At 39.5% G+C, this 15,946-nt stretch overlaps 1 protein-coding gene across 1 annotated transcript in view; it reads left to right on the top strand.

Annotated features, from left to right (window-relative positions):
- Positions 1-15,946, top strand: part of LOC145390986 (arylsulfatase H-like) — a 272,579-nt gene that overhangs the window by 165,327 nt on the left and 91,306 nt on the right. Inside the window, exon 7 of the mRNA XM_080265718.1 lies at positions 12,489-12,721. Coding sequence (XP_080121844.1) covers positions 12,489-12,721 — 233 coding nt within the window. The remainder of the gene's footprint in view (positions 1-12,488; positions 12,722-15,946) is intronic.

Raw genomic sequence — 15,946 nt, 5'->3', positions numbered from 1 at the left:
TTTCCTCCCTCGACACCCTGAATATATGAACTAGTGCTTGCCTGCAAAAATTTGCGGGACTAACTAATAGCTCTTCTGTCAAAAATTGTTTGCAGATACCATTATCTTTGTTTCCCTACCATTATTGGGCCCACAGTGACCATTTCTGGCTGAAAAGTCGATATTTTTATTTTTTTTGTTCTCACGTTCGGCAATTTCCGAAAATTCCGCGCAGATGCGTCGTGTGCGATCGCCAATCTATTCTTTTCCTGACATTTCGTGGACTTACCCCGATCTAATGCAAAATTAATATTATTACCATTTTCGTAAAAGAAATGAACAAACAGACAGACAGAAATATTCAGAGCTTGATTATGTGTACCGATAATATTATATATATATATATATATATATATATATATATATATATATATATATATATATATATATATATATATATATATATATATATATATATATATATCAGTATCTTTATCTATCTATACACTGATTGATTGACTGATAGATAAACAGACAGACACGTAGAGAGATAGATGGATATATTCAGTCATTAAGGTATCAAGTTTGTGGTCTGTGAGGCTTCCTACACTGTATGTGTTTATTTCATGGATCTCAGATTGTTTACTGTCCTAGTCTATGAACTGCCGAGATAGTGCCTACTCACTTTCGGTGGCACACTGCCCAGAAGAACAGGAGGCAGTGCGATTGAACCTTTAGTAGACGATGGTCCGACAGGAACGCCTGTGAAATCATTAACAGTAGAATTCATGTATGGCTAGGGGGATTGTGGCAAATAGTCTTACCTCTCTGCCACATAGTTTTCGGTAATGTGTAATTTTTTTGTGTCTTACTCAGTATATTCGGTGGAGCCCTAAATATCTATAGTGGGTCCCATAGTCACTCCAGTCTAAGACGGTACCTCGCACATCTGCAAGACCTTCCCCTATCCGCCACCCAGAGACGCACTAGGTAGCAGTAGGATTCTACCCCTGGATATATATATATAGATAGATAGATATATAGATATATATAGATACATATATATAGATATATATAGATATATAGATACTTATAGATATAGATATATATAGAGAGAGCGAGAGATATTTAGATTTATATATATATATATATATATATATATATATAGATATATATATATATATACACATATATATATATATAGAGAGAGAGAGAGAGAGAGAGATTTATATTTATATATATATATATATATATATATATATATATATATATATATATATATATATATATACATAAATATATATATATATATATATATATATATATATATATATATATATATATATATATATATTCTTGAAACCCCCACTGGGGGTAGGTTTTTTTTTTCAAGAATACTCCCCCAGAATCCCTGCTTGTCGTTAAACGTGAATAAAACGGTTGGCGGAGAGTTAGTGCCTCTCCCTGGAAAATAACTAAAAAGAAAATCAGCCTCGGACAAGGACTGACCAAAAGATGACGACCAAAGACCGAACAAAGGACATGATAATCGGAACGTGGAATGTAAGGGGAGCGAATGATGAGGTGAAAGAGAGAGAGAGAGAGATTATCCAGGTGCTTGAGGGTGCGAAAGTTGATGTATGCGGAATAACTGAAACGAAATGGACATGTGAGAGCGTGAGAGAATGGGAGCATGGATAAGGTATAAGTGCAGGAGTAGGTGAGAATGAGAGGGCAAAAGAAGGAATATGTACAGTTGTGAGTAAAAGATGGAAGAAGAGCATAAGAGAGTATGGATCAGTTGGGTCAAGGATTGTGTGGGTAAGATTGAAAGTTGGAATACAAATGTGGGCGATTGTGTGTGTGTATGCGCCAATGCAAGATCGTGCAAGTAGCGTGAGAGAAGAGTTCTGGACAAATGTGGAAGTGTGCATGGAAAAGTTTGGAAGGAATGAGAGAGTGTTTTTGATCGGTGATATGAATGGTAAAGTAGGGAATGTGAAGGTGGATGGAATAGTTGGTGAGTGGGGTGTGCCTATTGAGATAGATCAGAATGGCAGTGCGTTTGTGGACATCTGTGCTGGGAGGGGGTTGGTAATAGCCAGTACCCTCTTCAGGCACAAAATGATCCACAGGTATACATGGTGAGTGATGAGAAGGGTGGGTGGTGAACTGCATGAAAGGAGGGCAATGACTGATTATGTGTGTGTGAATGAAAGGATGCGAAAATGTGTAATGGATGCAAGAGCTTATAGAGGTTGAGGGAGTGGACTCTCTGACCACTACTTGGTGGTGGCTAGAATCAGGGTCCAATTAGCATGGAGAAATAGAAGGGAAGAAGGAGTATTTGTAAGGAGAGTGGAAAGGTTACAAGATGATGAGAAAAAGGCAGAGTATAAGAGAGAAGTGGAGGAACGATTGGGCAAATATGAATTGGAGCAGATGGGGGACGTGGAAGGTGTGTGCAGAATATTTGCAGAAGAAATATGTGCAGCATGTGATGTGGTGTGTGGGATGAAGAGAAGACGGAGGGGGGTGCAAGGAACAGCGTGGTGGAATGAAGAGGTGAGACAGGCTGTGGCACAAAAGAAGAAAGCATACAATGAATGGATGAGAAATAGGGGCATGGAAGAAGTTGAGAGGCGGAAGAGAGAGTTATATGTAGAAAGAAAGAGAGAGGTGAAAAGATTAGTAAGAGTAAGAAGAGAGCGGATGAGGAATTTGGAAGGAACTTGAGTGTAAAGTGGAAGGACTGTAAGAAAATGTTCTGGAAAGAGGTGAAAAGAGTAAGACAGGGTGGAAGTGAAATTAGTAGCGATGTGAAAGATAAAAATGGTAGATTACTAGTGGAAAAGGGAGAAAAAATGAGCAGATGGAGAGAACACTTTAAGGAATTGTTGAACATAGAGGATGGAAGTAATGTGAGTATAAGTGGCTGGGGAATGGCTGGATGAAGGAGGGAGGTAAGAAGACAGGAAGAAATCAGTAGGATTAAAGTTGTGGAAGCAATGAAGAAAGTTAAATTGGGGAAGCCCCAGGAATTGATGGAGTTTGAGGTGAAATGCTGAAGTATGGGGGAGAGATAGTAGTAGCATGGATGTGGAAAATGTGCAGCTTGGCGTGGGAGGAAGGTCGAGTCCTGGAGGATTGGAAGTCAGGTATAATTATTCCCTTGTACAAAGGAAAAGGGGAAAAAGAAGTGTGTGGTAATCATAGGGGCATCTGTCTTAGTATAATAGGAAAAGTGTATGGTAGGATACTTATTGACAGAGTTAGAGAAAGAAGAGAGGAATTAATTGGACAAGTACAGGGAGGCTTTAGGAAAGGAAGAGGTTGTGTAGATCAGATTTTCATTCTTAGATCTTTAGTGGAAAAGTTTTGTATGCAGCTTTCACGTATTTGGAGAAAGCATATGACAGGGTGGATAGACAAGGATTGTGGAAAGTATTAAGAATATATGGAGTAGATGGGAAGTTGTTGAATTCTGTGAAGAGTATGTATGATGGTGCACAGGCTGCAGTGCGTGTGGATGGTGAACTGAGTGAATTTTTCTCTTTGAAGGTTGGGTTGAAACAGGGATGTGTAATGTCTCCATGGTTGTTCAATCTGTACATGGATGGGGTAATAAAAGAGGTACAAGGTAAGGTAGTGGATGTTTAAGTGACCCTGGTGAGAGAGGGTAGTGTTTGGAAACTCCCTGTACTGTTGTTTGCAGATGATACTGTGTTGTTGAATGAAGACGAAAGAGAGCTGCAAGGCTTGGTGGATGAGTTTGTGAGAGTGTGTAAGAAATGGAATCTAAAGGTGAATGTAGGGAAGAGTAAAGTGATGGTCTTTGAGAGAGGTGAAGTCAGTGAATGTACAGCGAGGTTGGATGGTGAGGAATTGGAAAATGTGAGTAAGTTTAAGTACTTGGGTAGTGTGATGAGTAAGGATGGACGTTTGGAGAGTGAAGTGCTTGAAAGGGTACAGCAGGGAAGAAAAGTTGCTGGTTCCTTGAGGGCAATGATTAGAAGCATGGAGGTGAGCATGGAAGTGAAAAAGTTACTACATGTCAGTATTGTGATACCAACTTTAACGTATAAAAGTGAAGCTTGGACGTTGTTGGAAGGACACAAGTCAAGAGTGAGAGCAGTGGAAATGAGTTATTTAAGAGGAGCCTGTGGAGTCACATGGAGAGACAGGCTGACAAGGGAGGATATAAAGGATCGCTGTGTTGTGGATGTGGATGTGATACGAAGAGTTTGGAGGAATACACTGAGGTGGTTTGGCCATGTGGAGAGGATAGAGGGTGAAAGACTGACGAAGAGCGTGTATGTGAATGAGGTGGAGGGGGGAAGAGGGAAGGGGAGGCCGAGGATGAGATGGAGGGATGGGGTGGAGAGGTATGTGAGAGAGGAGGGGGTTGTGAGTTGGGAGCGGGGTAGTGAATTGGCGGGGGACAGGGCGACGTGGAGGCGATTTGTTTGTGGCCAGCCCGAACAGGATTAAGGCGTCTGGCTATATATATATATATATATATATATATATATATATATATATATATATATATATATATATATAAAGGCCAGCTCCATGCTGCCCTTGTTGTTAGTTGCATTTTCTTGTATTATTTTTTGTTTAAATGTGGCGGGCTCTTCCACACTTCAGAATTAACCAAACCCAACCAAACTTGGAAACAATGATCTAGTTGTGTCCGCAAGGATTTGGTTGCTAGGCAAGCACTCGTTGCCTAGGAACGGCTGAAACCCAGGTTTTTGCACTTTTCACGTTTTGAGCTGTAGAAGCATTACTAATGGGGGCAGAAAGCTCTGACTTCCTCTAGACGTAATCCTGAGGTCGTTTCCTGTTGGAAATGTGCTATCCATTTTCCCCTCTTTCTCCTCTACTTCCCAAGTGGCAACCCTGTGAAAGTTGGCCTCAGCATCCCGAGCAACCCGTACCAGTTTTCAAAAATGTCCCCACAGTTCCCTAGTGGCCTGATGGAACTGAATGAAAGTTTGCGTACTTATAGACTTCGACTGGTGCTACAAATTTCTACTGTCACCTACGTGCAACAATGGCTAGGTCAGGGAGCAGAAGTCATTGAATGCAAAAACGGTGAATATGGCTAAAATCACATTTATGCTCGATCAAAATGCTAGAGCTTCGAAGCTTATTAATCCGCCCCACCCCAATGTTTTCTGGGCAGTGGTACGCCCCAGTCCCGACATTTTATGACCTTTTTTTTTGGGAGGGGGCTCAAACATCCGCTTTTGGAGAAAAACATCAAAAATTCATAGAGAAATTGCTCACCAGAGGTTTAAAATACTCGATCTAGGTATGAGTACCTCCTTATCTGACTGGGTTTTCTAACAGGCTGGCACCAAAGAAAACGAGTTCTATGGGAGGGTAACTATTTTATCCACTCATAAACAGTATTTATTTACTTGGTACGAATTTATATATAGTACAAGAGTATATTGATTTTCAAACAGTAATATAGGCATTATAAGCACTGTTTCACTCACTAACTCATAACCATTCATGACCTTTTTTCCCACATTACCTGATCATCATTTCTGACTGTTTCTTCCTCTAATGCTATGTAAACTTTGTCCTCCACATTGTCATCGATTGGGGAATCACTCTGGCCCTGAATGTCTTTATTGGCCAGGTCACTGGTAACAGGTGAATTGCCGAGACAATGGCGTGCAGGGGGGTGGAGGTTATGCGATGTAAGGCATTGTTCCTGCTTGGCATCTTGTAGAGGAATAGAGGAAGGTGTCCCGTGTATACATGCCAAAACTCACTCATGAAATTCACTCGCGAAAATTGAAAATTGTGCAAATTAGGGACCTTGCAATGTTGCCGCATTAATTCACGTCTCCGGGATATGAGTGCACATCATGTGAGGACATGAATTCACGTCTCCGGGACGTGGCGGGTTAAGCCAGGGTCATGATTTTCTTGGGTAGAATGTTGCACTAGAGTACTGTACTTCCAATAAAAAACAGTGTCGAAACTCACTTCTAGTCGCTGGCAGCACCACCTAGAAGTTGTACCTCTGGTGTGCCATTCTGTGAATCTCAAGTTCCCTAGCTCCACAGCGCGTTGATGGAATCAAATGAACCATTGCATGCTTATAGACGCTAATGAGTACTATAAGTGTTTGTCGTACAGGCATGACCTACATCCGCCAGGATAAAGCTCAAAGGTTATCAAGTGCAGAAAATATGAAAAGCTTTAAAATTACGACCTTGCTCACGTGAAATGTTAAGACTCTAAAGATTATTAAGCCAGGGCCATGATCCTCGCGTGGCATGTAGCACTGGAGTACTTCCATATAAAAATAACTTTTAGTGTCGAAAGTCACTTCGGGTCACTGACAGTTTGGTCCACTTAGAGACAGCCATTGTTGCCTACCGTCCTTATATATGTGTGTGTGTGTTTGTGTGTGTGTGTATATATATATATATATATATATATATATATATATATATATATATATATTCTGTTGGAACAATATGAAATTTATTTGTTTTGCTGACACCCTTTTTACGGGATTAAGACATCTGGCAAGAATAAGATAGAATACAGATAGATAGACAGATTGTTTTCACACCCCGGAAAAAAAAAAAATGTTATTGAAGAGTAAAACATTTATACTCCAGCAAACATTATGCTAAATATTGACGATTATCATTCATACAGTATGTACGTCTTTTTAAATGAAACCGTCTATGATGGAAGAATGAGGTGAAGCATCACTCATTTGCGCCCCTGCTGCTCAGTACCCATGGTTATTATCATCAGTGTTGGGCAGGTGCGCAAACACTTGCGCAAAGAGCTGTCACAAAAGACTTTGTAGTAACTTATAGAGAAGTTTTGTAGATCAGTTATATAAATATATTAGACTTGTGGACAAGCGGTTGTTATACTTGAGTAGCTTTGTAAGTAGAAAATCTTCGTTCCCATTTGTCATGCAATGACAGGAGAGGTAAAGAATAGTATGGGACTATTTTTATTTGTCTTGGAATATTAACAAAGTCTCTCACACACGAGTGAAGTTAAGTAAGAGTCCCGCGAGCTACCTCCCTGTCTCGCTCTCTCTCTCTCTCTTCCATGTTGCTAAGCTCGTCTCCCTACTACCTGTCGATTCTATGGCCTGTCTCCTTCTGCCCTCTGTTTCCTAAATTCTGGTGAAGCAGGGGTCGTGTTACGTGTGTTACACTGTGGTTGGAAATTTCTAGAAGCCTGTGTGTGAGTATGTGTGTATGTGGTCACAAGGCGCTGTTGTGTGCCTATAAAGCATTCCTTGAGTTAAGAGTGTGTAAGCATGTTTAGTATTGCTCGATTCTGGCAGACACAATACCTTCTCATCATCTGACTTCCTGCTTCTATCTGTCTCTCTATCTATCTGTTTATCTATTTATCTATTATGATTTGTAATTATAATATGGGGTCCTGACATATGCTTGGCCGCGCCGCTGAAGGTCCTCCGACAGCAGTTATCATTGACATATGCTAATCTATTAGTACATAATATTGATTATAATATTGTATACATATAACGTTCATAGTAAATAGCAATTATCCAGTAATATTACATTTTAAACAAGTTGTATACTTATTTGAATAAATGCATTAAAAGTAAACTATTTAACTGTAATACAGTATGTACTTGGGTTATTGTAGTGAAATGCATACATGCAAGAAAAAAAATAGTTTAAAATTAAGATTATAGTAAGCGTTATTAATATTTCTTTTAAAGATAATGGTAGTACAGAATTGTGGTATAATTGTATGACTTTACATAATATTGTAGTAATACTGTGGTAATACATAATTGTAACATTTTATGAATCGTTACATAATATTGTGGTAATGCATAATTGTGTTGGGCTTATAATTGTAGTTACATTTTGTTAATGCAACTGTTACATAATTGTGTTGGCCTTATAATTGTAGTTAAAGTTACATAAAAGTTACATCTTGTTAATGCAACTGTTACATAATTGTTACATATTGTTTGTAGTTACATAATTGTAGTTAAAGTTACATAAAAGTTACATCTTGTTAATGCGACTGTTACATAATTGTTACATATTGTTTGTAGTTACATAATTGTAGTTAAAGTTACATAAAAGTTACATCTTGTTAATGCAACTGTTACATAATTGTTACATATTGTTTGTAGTTACATAATTGTAGCAAGTGTAACATAATGCAATCGTTTGTCGTTACATAATTGTTACATATCGTTTGTAGTTACATAATTGTAATAATTCCAGTCCTGACATTGAATCCGGTCATGCTGCGGTCGATGATATGATGTGCCGTGCCACTAGCAGCTTGTGGAGACAATTTGCTTTTTTGTTTGTAGTTTATGTGGTATTTTGGCATTTGTAGTAACACTTACACTTATTTTCATTTGTTTGTTATGTGATCTTACTCTATTTCTTTTTTTTTTCTTTTTTTTCTTTTTTTTTGTATGTATTGATTTTCTATAGTATGTTTTTCTTCGTTTATCTACGCTTTATCTGTGTTGTTCATGGTTATATAATTGCTGGCTAATTCCCTTAGGGACCCTTTTTTAAGGTTTAGTTTATATTGCACAGATATTACTGAAAATGATATTATATAGCCCCATATTTTATTTTATATAAAAAAATATATATACACTATATACAGTATTAACTATATACACTGACTTGTTCTTCACTTGTACCTATCGTGGGCAATATATGTGTCAGCATTGTGTGGAAATCATTGTCTTCACGATTGTGTTGAAGATGTTCATTCTTGCTAACGTCATTTGTGTTGGCCATTTTTTTTTTTTCTGGTTTTCCTTGTAACTTAATTTGTCTGTTTCCACTAGGTAGCTTTAATTAGTAAATGTTTAATACAGTTCTTTTAATCGCTCACTGAGTAATTGTGATGGTATATTTTCTTTATTACTTTGTAGATGTAATAATGTATAGCTGTATGTATGCAACACGTATTTTATGTAGGTATAAATGGTAACACTCGTTGGGAGTAAATAAATGCTATAATAAATGAATGAATATATACAGTGTAGAATATTTATTGTTGGTGCAAGTATTGAATGACTGAATTATGAAGATAACTGAAGTAGGTATATGTATTCAAGCTGTAATTATACAGCAGGTTTTATATGTTTGCGCAAAATGTGTTGTCTATCACTGTGTATAGTATAAATGAAGTAACTCATTAATTTTTACTGTGGTGGAAATGGTGTGAGTGGTGTTGCACGTGGTGATAGCGTTGTTCTTTACGGGTTGATTGACGTGTTGTGGGGTGTCAGACACACGGCTCGTCGTCCTGTCAGCAAACAAGAATGGTAACGTCGACTTCCCACACTGGTAGCTGTGGTGAGTAAATGAGTAGCGATGAGTAACTTCAGTGAAGATAAGTGAGTAAGATGAGTTGTGAATATGGGCTTGGTATCTGCTTCGTCGTCTTGACCTCTCGACTCCTGCGTCAGCGGTGGAGGTTGGGTGGATGTAGCAGAGAGAGGAGGGTGATGTCTGGTGGTTGTGAGTTGTGAGTCGTGTTTCGTTCTTCGTTTGTTTATTTGTTTTGTTTTTCTTTGTCGATGTTTTCTCGGTCCTTTTCTCTTGTGATTTACTCGTTGTGGGATGAAGACTGCTGCTACGTGTAGGTGCGTGTAGAAGATTATACAGACGACTCGTAGAGTTGTTATTTGTAGTTGATTGTAGATGGTTGTAGTTCGTTGGTTCGTCGTAGACATTGCAAGATTGTTTGTATCAGTACTTTGTTGAACTACTGGCAAGGCGTCCTGTGACCTCTTCACCTCTACATCAGCATGATGATCAGGGAGACGGAGGGGCTGGTTGGAGAGAATACTGTCAGGAGCTGGTTGTGAGTTGTTGGTTGTGAGATGTATTTTTTGTTTTCAATCTTGATATTTTCTAGGAATTCACTGTTGATTCGTAGACAAGGTTCGTATACGTTCGCTGCCACAAAATGTCACAAAAGACTTTGTAGTAACTTGTAGAGAAGTTTTGTAGATCAGTTATATATATATATATATTAGACTTGTGGACGAGTTGATGTTATACTTGAGTAGCTTTGTAAGTAGAAAATCTTCGTTCCCATTTGTCATGCAATGACAGGAGAGGTAAAGAATAGTATGGGACTATTTTTATATGTCTTGGAATATTAACAGTCTCTCACACACGAGTGAAGTTAAGTAAGAGTCCCGCGAGCTACCTCCCTGTCTCGCTCTCTCTCTCTCTCTTCCATGTTGCTGAGCTCGTCTCCCTACTGCCTGTCGATTCTATGGTCTGTCTCCTTCTGCCCTCTGTTTCCTAAATTCTGGTGAAGCAGGGGTCGTGTCACGTGTGTTACACTGTGGTTGGAAATTTCTAGAAGCCTGTGTGTGAGTATGTGTGTATGTGTGTGTATGGTCACGAGGTGCTGTCATGTGCCTATAAAGCATTCCTTGAGTTAAGAGTGTGTAAGCATGTTTAGCATTGCTTGATTCTCGCAGACACAATACCTTCTCATCATCTGACTTCCTGCTTCTATCTGTCTCTCTATCTATTAATCTATTTATCTATTATGATTTGTAATTATAATATGGAGACCTGACAGAGCAATTGCACACCCTTGCACTCCGGTGATATCGTTTGCGCATTGCGCACCACAGGAGACCATGCGCAATTTTGCGCTTGCGCACATGAATGGCAGGTCCTCAAGCGCAAACTTAGTTGCGCTTGCAAAACTAAATTTGAGCCTGCGCACCTGCCATGTGAAATTGCACACTGCGCAATCCAAGGGACACTTGGTCTTCCAGGGGACACGTGGTGGGAGCTTCCCACATGGCTGGACAAGGGATGGGGGAGGCTGGGGCGGGTCGCGAAGGTGGGTTGGTACTTGGTGGGGGGACGCGGGAGGGAAGGGGATAGTAGCATTAATATGCTTCAACAGATAATGTCTATCTATCTATCTATTGCCAAACTCCATAATCCCGTAAGGGGCGGCCATTTGACTTGGAGTAAGTTGTTTTATGGGGAGGGGGACTAACCCCCCACCAACCCACTTGTTGACACGTAGGGAGCACGTATGGTTTGGTTATATGGTTACCACCCAGCGTTGTAAATGGTTTCTTGGCTTACAGGAAACCATTAGGCTTGTCACTCAATGTAAAGCCACCTGTAAAGGAAAGAAATGCAATAAGAATGACAGGGAATATGGGAGAAATAGGAAGAGAGGAGGGCAGGCACAGAAAAAGAATGATAAAGGCTAAGGAAGGAGTAGGCAGCACTACATCAAGTGAGTGGATGATGGTCGCCACCACCTACCACAAAGAATTTTTAATATTTTTAAATTATTATTATTAGTAAATGATAATAAATATACATTATTTATTAAGATTAGCATATGCAATTCCTTACAAAAACCATTAAAACATATTATTTAAATCAAATATCCACAGCCTAATAATTTATTAGGCTGTGGATATTTGATTTTAATACTATGTTTTCATGAATTTTTATTTTTTGTAACGAATTACATATGCTATTGTATATATATACTGAATTATTAAATAAACTATCTTGACAAGACAAAAGAGAGAGAGAGAGAGAGAGAGAGAGAGAGAATAAATACGCCGGAATGGCAATGGAGCGTCCCTTTGAGTGAGGAGATAAGGCATAAACAACGTCCCACTTCTCTCTCTTATTCTCCATTCCTTCTCTCCTCTCTCTCTCATATTCTCCATTCCCTCCCTCCTCTGTCGGAGAGAGAGAGTTGATGATACAGTAATCACGTGATCTTTGCCAATGCCTTGGTAAATATAGGCTGTTTTTCCCGGACAATGACCTACTGTACCTCAGACACCACAGGTGGTGGGCAGGTTGCTATAGTAAGTTATTTAATTATACCAATATATATTTCACAATAATCCCCACAAATATATGCAAATGATTTGCGCTAGCGCTTTGCGACATTGCACAAGCTAAATATTAGATTGCACATTTGTGCATATTACAAATAATAGAAAATAATAATAAAAAGTAAAAGTAAGTAGGTATGCTGTTTTATTTAAATATCTCGATATTTATCGGTAATTCCCAAAAATATATGCAAATGGTTTCAGCTTGCGCTCTGCGACATTGCGCAAGCTAAATATTTGTCAGATTGCGCATTTGCGCTTGCGCAAGGTCCTTCTTCGTTTGCACTGCCCACCACTAATTATCATCATCATCATGGCTTAAGTTTTTTTTTTTTAATACTGTCATTATCATCCTCACCATAATCTCAGTGTTAGAGTTTTAATATTACCATCAGTATTTTCATCATCATGGTTAAATTAGGACCTGGCATATGTGTCACTGGCTGCATAACTACACCGTCATCTTTATCTTCGTTTTTTTATATTTTTTTATTGCTACCACTATCATCAACATCTTGATCATCATCATCATTGTCACGATGATCAATATTTCTATCGTTATCATCAATAAATTACTCTCGTAAAGATATCATCATGGCTGGCAAGCTACTCCAACTCCCTGCTGATTCGTGACGGCCGGGTAGCTGAGCGTCTTTTGGAACTGGATGGGTTATCGCAGAGGCTGGTGGAGGAGTCAAGACGCTTTATAGCCGTCCACGCTCACGGTGACCAACCTTTCTTTCTTCTCCACGCTTTTGGCCACGTTCACACGCCCATGTTCTCCGCCATGCACAGGAAAGGGCGTAGTCGACACGGCAGGTGAGGAAATGTCTTGTTTTGGCTGTCATTGTACTACACTATTCACGTGCATTTCTTGTCGCTTTTTTTTTTTTTTTTATGTGTCCGACTCTGGGCAAAGGCTTCAGGGCCTATATCTCGGGGGCAGTAGCCTATCCCAAAGCCCAGTAGTCCTCCTACACCTCCACATGTCACCACTTCGGCGCTAACACCCACCGTCCATATTGAATACATACTAGGGCTGTCTCATACAGGACTGGTATATTGGTACAGTATTAGCGGGGGTATTTTTACGACATGTTGGCGGGTTATCTGGTAGATCAGGAAAGTCTGCTTTTAATGAAATTCAAATCCCTAAACTGTTCCCTGACCCAGCCGGGATTCGAACCTGGGTCCATCAGGACTGCAGGCCGCCTCTCTACCGATTCAGCCACTGCCTCCCCTTTACTGTTGTATTACTGTCTTCATTTACATCTCTTGACTATCCTCGCGCTGTAATACTGCCTTTATCTGTACTTCTGTTGTACTTTAGTAATGCATTACCATCTATATTTTGCGTACAGTATATATCTTGTTGCATCACTCTCTTCATTCACCTTATATTTCCACTGTGCTGTAATGCTTCAATACTGTCATCATCAACATTTATGTATTACTTCAGTGTCATATTGATCTTCATTTAAAGTTTTTCTGTTCCCTGTTAGATTTCACGTAAACATTTCTCTGTTTCCTAGTGTTGTATTATTTTGGTGCTGCATTATGATCTCCATTTACACCTCTTTCGTATAGCCGTGGACAAGAGATCGCTTAATATCCATATCTGGTACTGTTTACTCTTCTGTGCTGGATAACATTTCCAAACAGAGAGGGTTAGTGTGATCCATTACCCATAGATAATTGTAATATGAAGCATCGGGGAGGAAAGTAACGGACATACCCTAAGTACTCGAGAAGAAACAGCGATGTAATAGGTGACTGTAATGTACTCTGATATCACTGGTCACGCCCAGTGACGCGTCCCTTTGTTACCCCATACATTAAGTCATTTGCACACTTGCTCTTCACCAAGCATATGAAGGGGCGAAACTGACACAGCAAGTAAGAAAAAAGAATGGTTAAAGACCATCGACTGCATGAAGAGGGATTGAATTGATGTCAATTGACAGAATAAAGGATTAGTTGTAAGTGTACTGATTTCAAGAAGATTGAGTATTATTTTTGTGTCTGGTAACTGGATGAAGGATTAAATTCATGTCTACAAACTGCATGACGATTGACTATTTATATGTATACTGACTGCATAAAGATGCTTAGATTTATGGCAGCAGGCTGCAAGAAGAAGGATTAGATTTTTATCTACTAACAGCATAAAGGAAAAAAAAAAGTTAACAAAGAAGGGTTTAATTTATTCCTATTAACGTAGCAAGTGTCATTAAGGCAGACAATCTTCCTTAAGAACAGTGGGCGCCAGCCTGTATACTGCAGCACATTAGTGTGCCGTGCCGATCCAATGTATCAGAGAGAGAGAGAGAAGAAAAACATCTCATCTGCACCGGATGTGTGACTAGAGGTGCTGATAATGATGCTCCAGTCTACAGTAGAGTAGGCCCCTAGATAAATGGGATTATTTTACAAGGTGGTATAAGAAAATTCAGATTTTGTTCTTCCACTACAGATGCATACCTAATAATATGTTCATTAAAAGAAAATCAGAGTAATATGAGACAAGGGTCAACACAAAGGTACTCAACCTACGGAAATGATGCACCATACATCTTTTCCATCTCTTATTCTTGTTCCTCTCTTTGCTTTTCACTGATTCAGCGAGCGTCATTCCTGCTCCACCTCTTTCAGCTCCTGTTTCATGTCCTTTACTCTGATCCATTCCTGTAGTATCCTTTGTTCTTACATTGCTTTCTGTTTCACTTCTACTCTTTGTTTTTGTCCCTGACTAGGATGAGTCTGCATCGTCAGAAGAGCTGGCTATTTAACCCACAATGACCTACACATCAACTACTGGAAACTCCCATCACTGCACATCAATACTCAAGATAAAGAAAACTGTCTTTTTCCTGGCACTGAGGCACATATCGAAAGCCTGACTTTGGACGTTGGAATTGATGAGAACTGGCAAAATAAATAGTTAAATAAATTAACATACAGATAAGAAGACAATAAAACAAATGGCATTACTTGACATACATCATCGCATTTACACAGGCAAGAAATTACCGTGTATGCACCTACTCCTACTTCTTTATTTGTCTACTTATTAAACCCTGAAGCTTTAGTGACAAACATAGCCATCATAAAACAAGTGTTCGGGGTAGCTCAGATGATGAACATAGCCACTTTGCACTTCCTGCCAGTGCCTCAAATCCTACCCATTTTCTGTGGTGTGGAGTGCATGACATAGACGTATAGGAGGCAGGTGAACTGCACTGCCAGTTTTCCTTAGGAAACGGAACGGGTAGGGACTGTGATTTCTGAGTCTGCACAGTCCACTTCGCTTGATGCCATGTGTGGCCATTTGGTCTCTGCCACCTGCACCATTGACAAGCCCCTCACTCGTACGGGGAAGGAGTTGAGTGAGTGTACGATTGAGAGAGTTTTGGAGATGACAGTATCGTGTTTTTCAAGGGAAGAGATGGCTTCTGAAAGAAGTTACTACACAGATTATAAAGTGACTTGCCCTGATCACACTTTATGGCCCGCCAGCCTCCTTCCCATCACCTTCGGAGCTCCAACGTGCCAACACCCTCTCACCTCCATCCTTATCATCCCAGCCTGATACTTCGCTGGTGTATTGGTAAGTGTAACCTATATAGTGTAAATTTGTACATAAAGTGGAAAAAAAATACGTACTGTAGAGAAGGAAAATGTCATTGTAGGGAATACCAGTATTTAACCCTCTTGCGCACGCATAAGTTTTATAAGTTTTGCCGACACACGATATTACTCCACCCCCCTCCCAGCCAGCCAGCCCGTGCACCGCTGAAAACACGTATTCTCGCCTTATTTTCGCCACCCAAACCTCTATATATTGCCATGAAACCTACATATCTTATTCGCCAGTGTTTGTTCTAGCCGATAAGGAGAAAAAAATAAAAAGAAAAATACGAATAAAAGTGCATTAGGCCGCCGTGAATAAACATTTCCGAACGTCAATCTTACTTCCCAACATTCTAGTTCGAATATTTTCCATCATAGAGGAAAATGTTATTAGAAGTTTTGATGGAAAACTTC

The sequence above is a fragment of the Coenobita brevimanus genome, chromosome 16 (genome assembly GCF_032717465.1).
Source record: "Coenobita brevimanus isolate Jiangsu-jjx chromosome 16, ASM3271746v2, whole genome shotgun sequence".
Taxonomy (NCBI): domain Eukaryota; kingdom Metazoa; phylum Arthropoda; class Malacostraca; order Decapoda; family Coenobitidae; genus Coenobita; species Coenobita brevimanus.
This window is presented reverse-complemented; position numbering and strand designations above follow the sequence as displayed.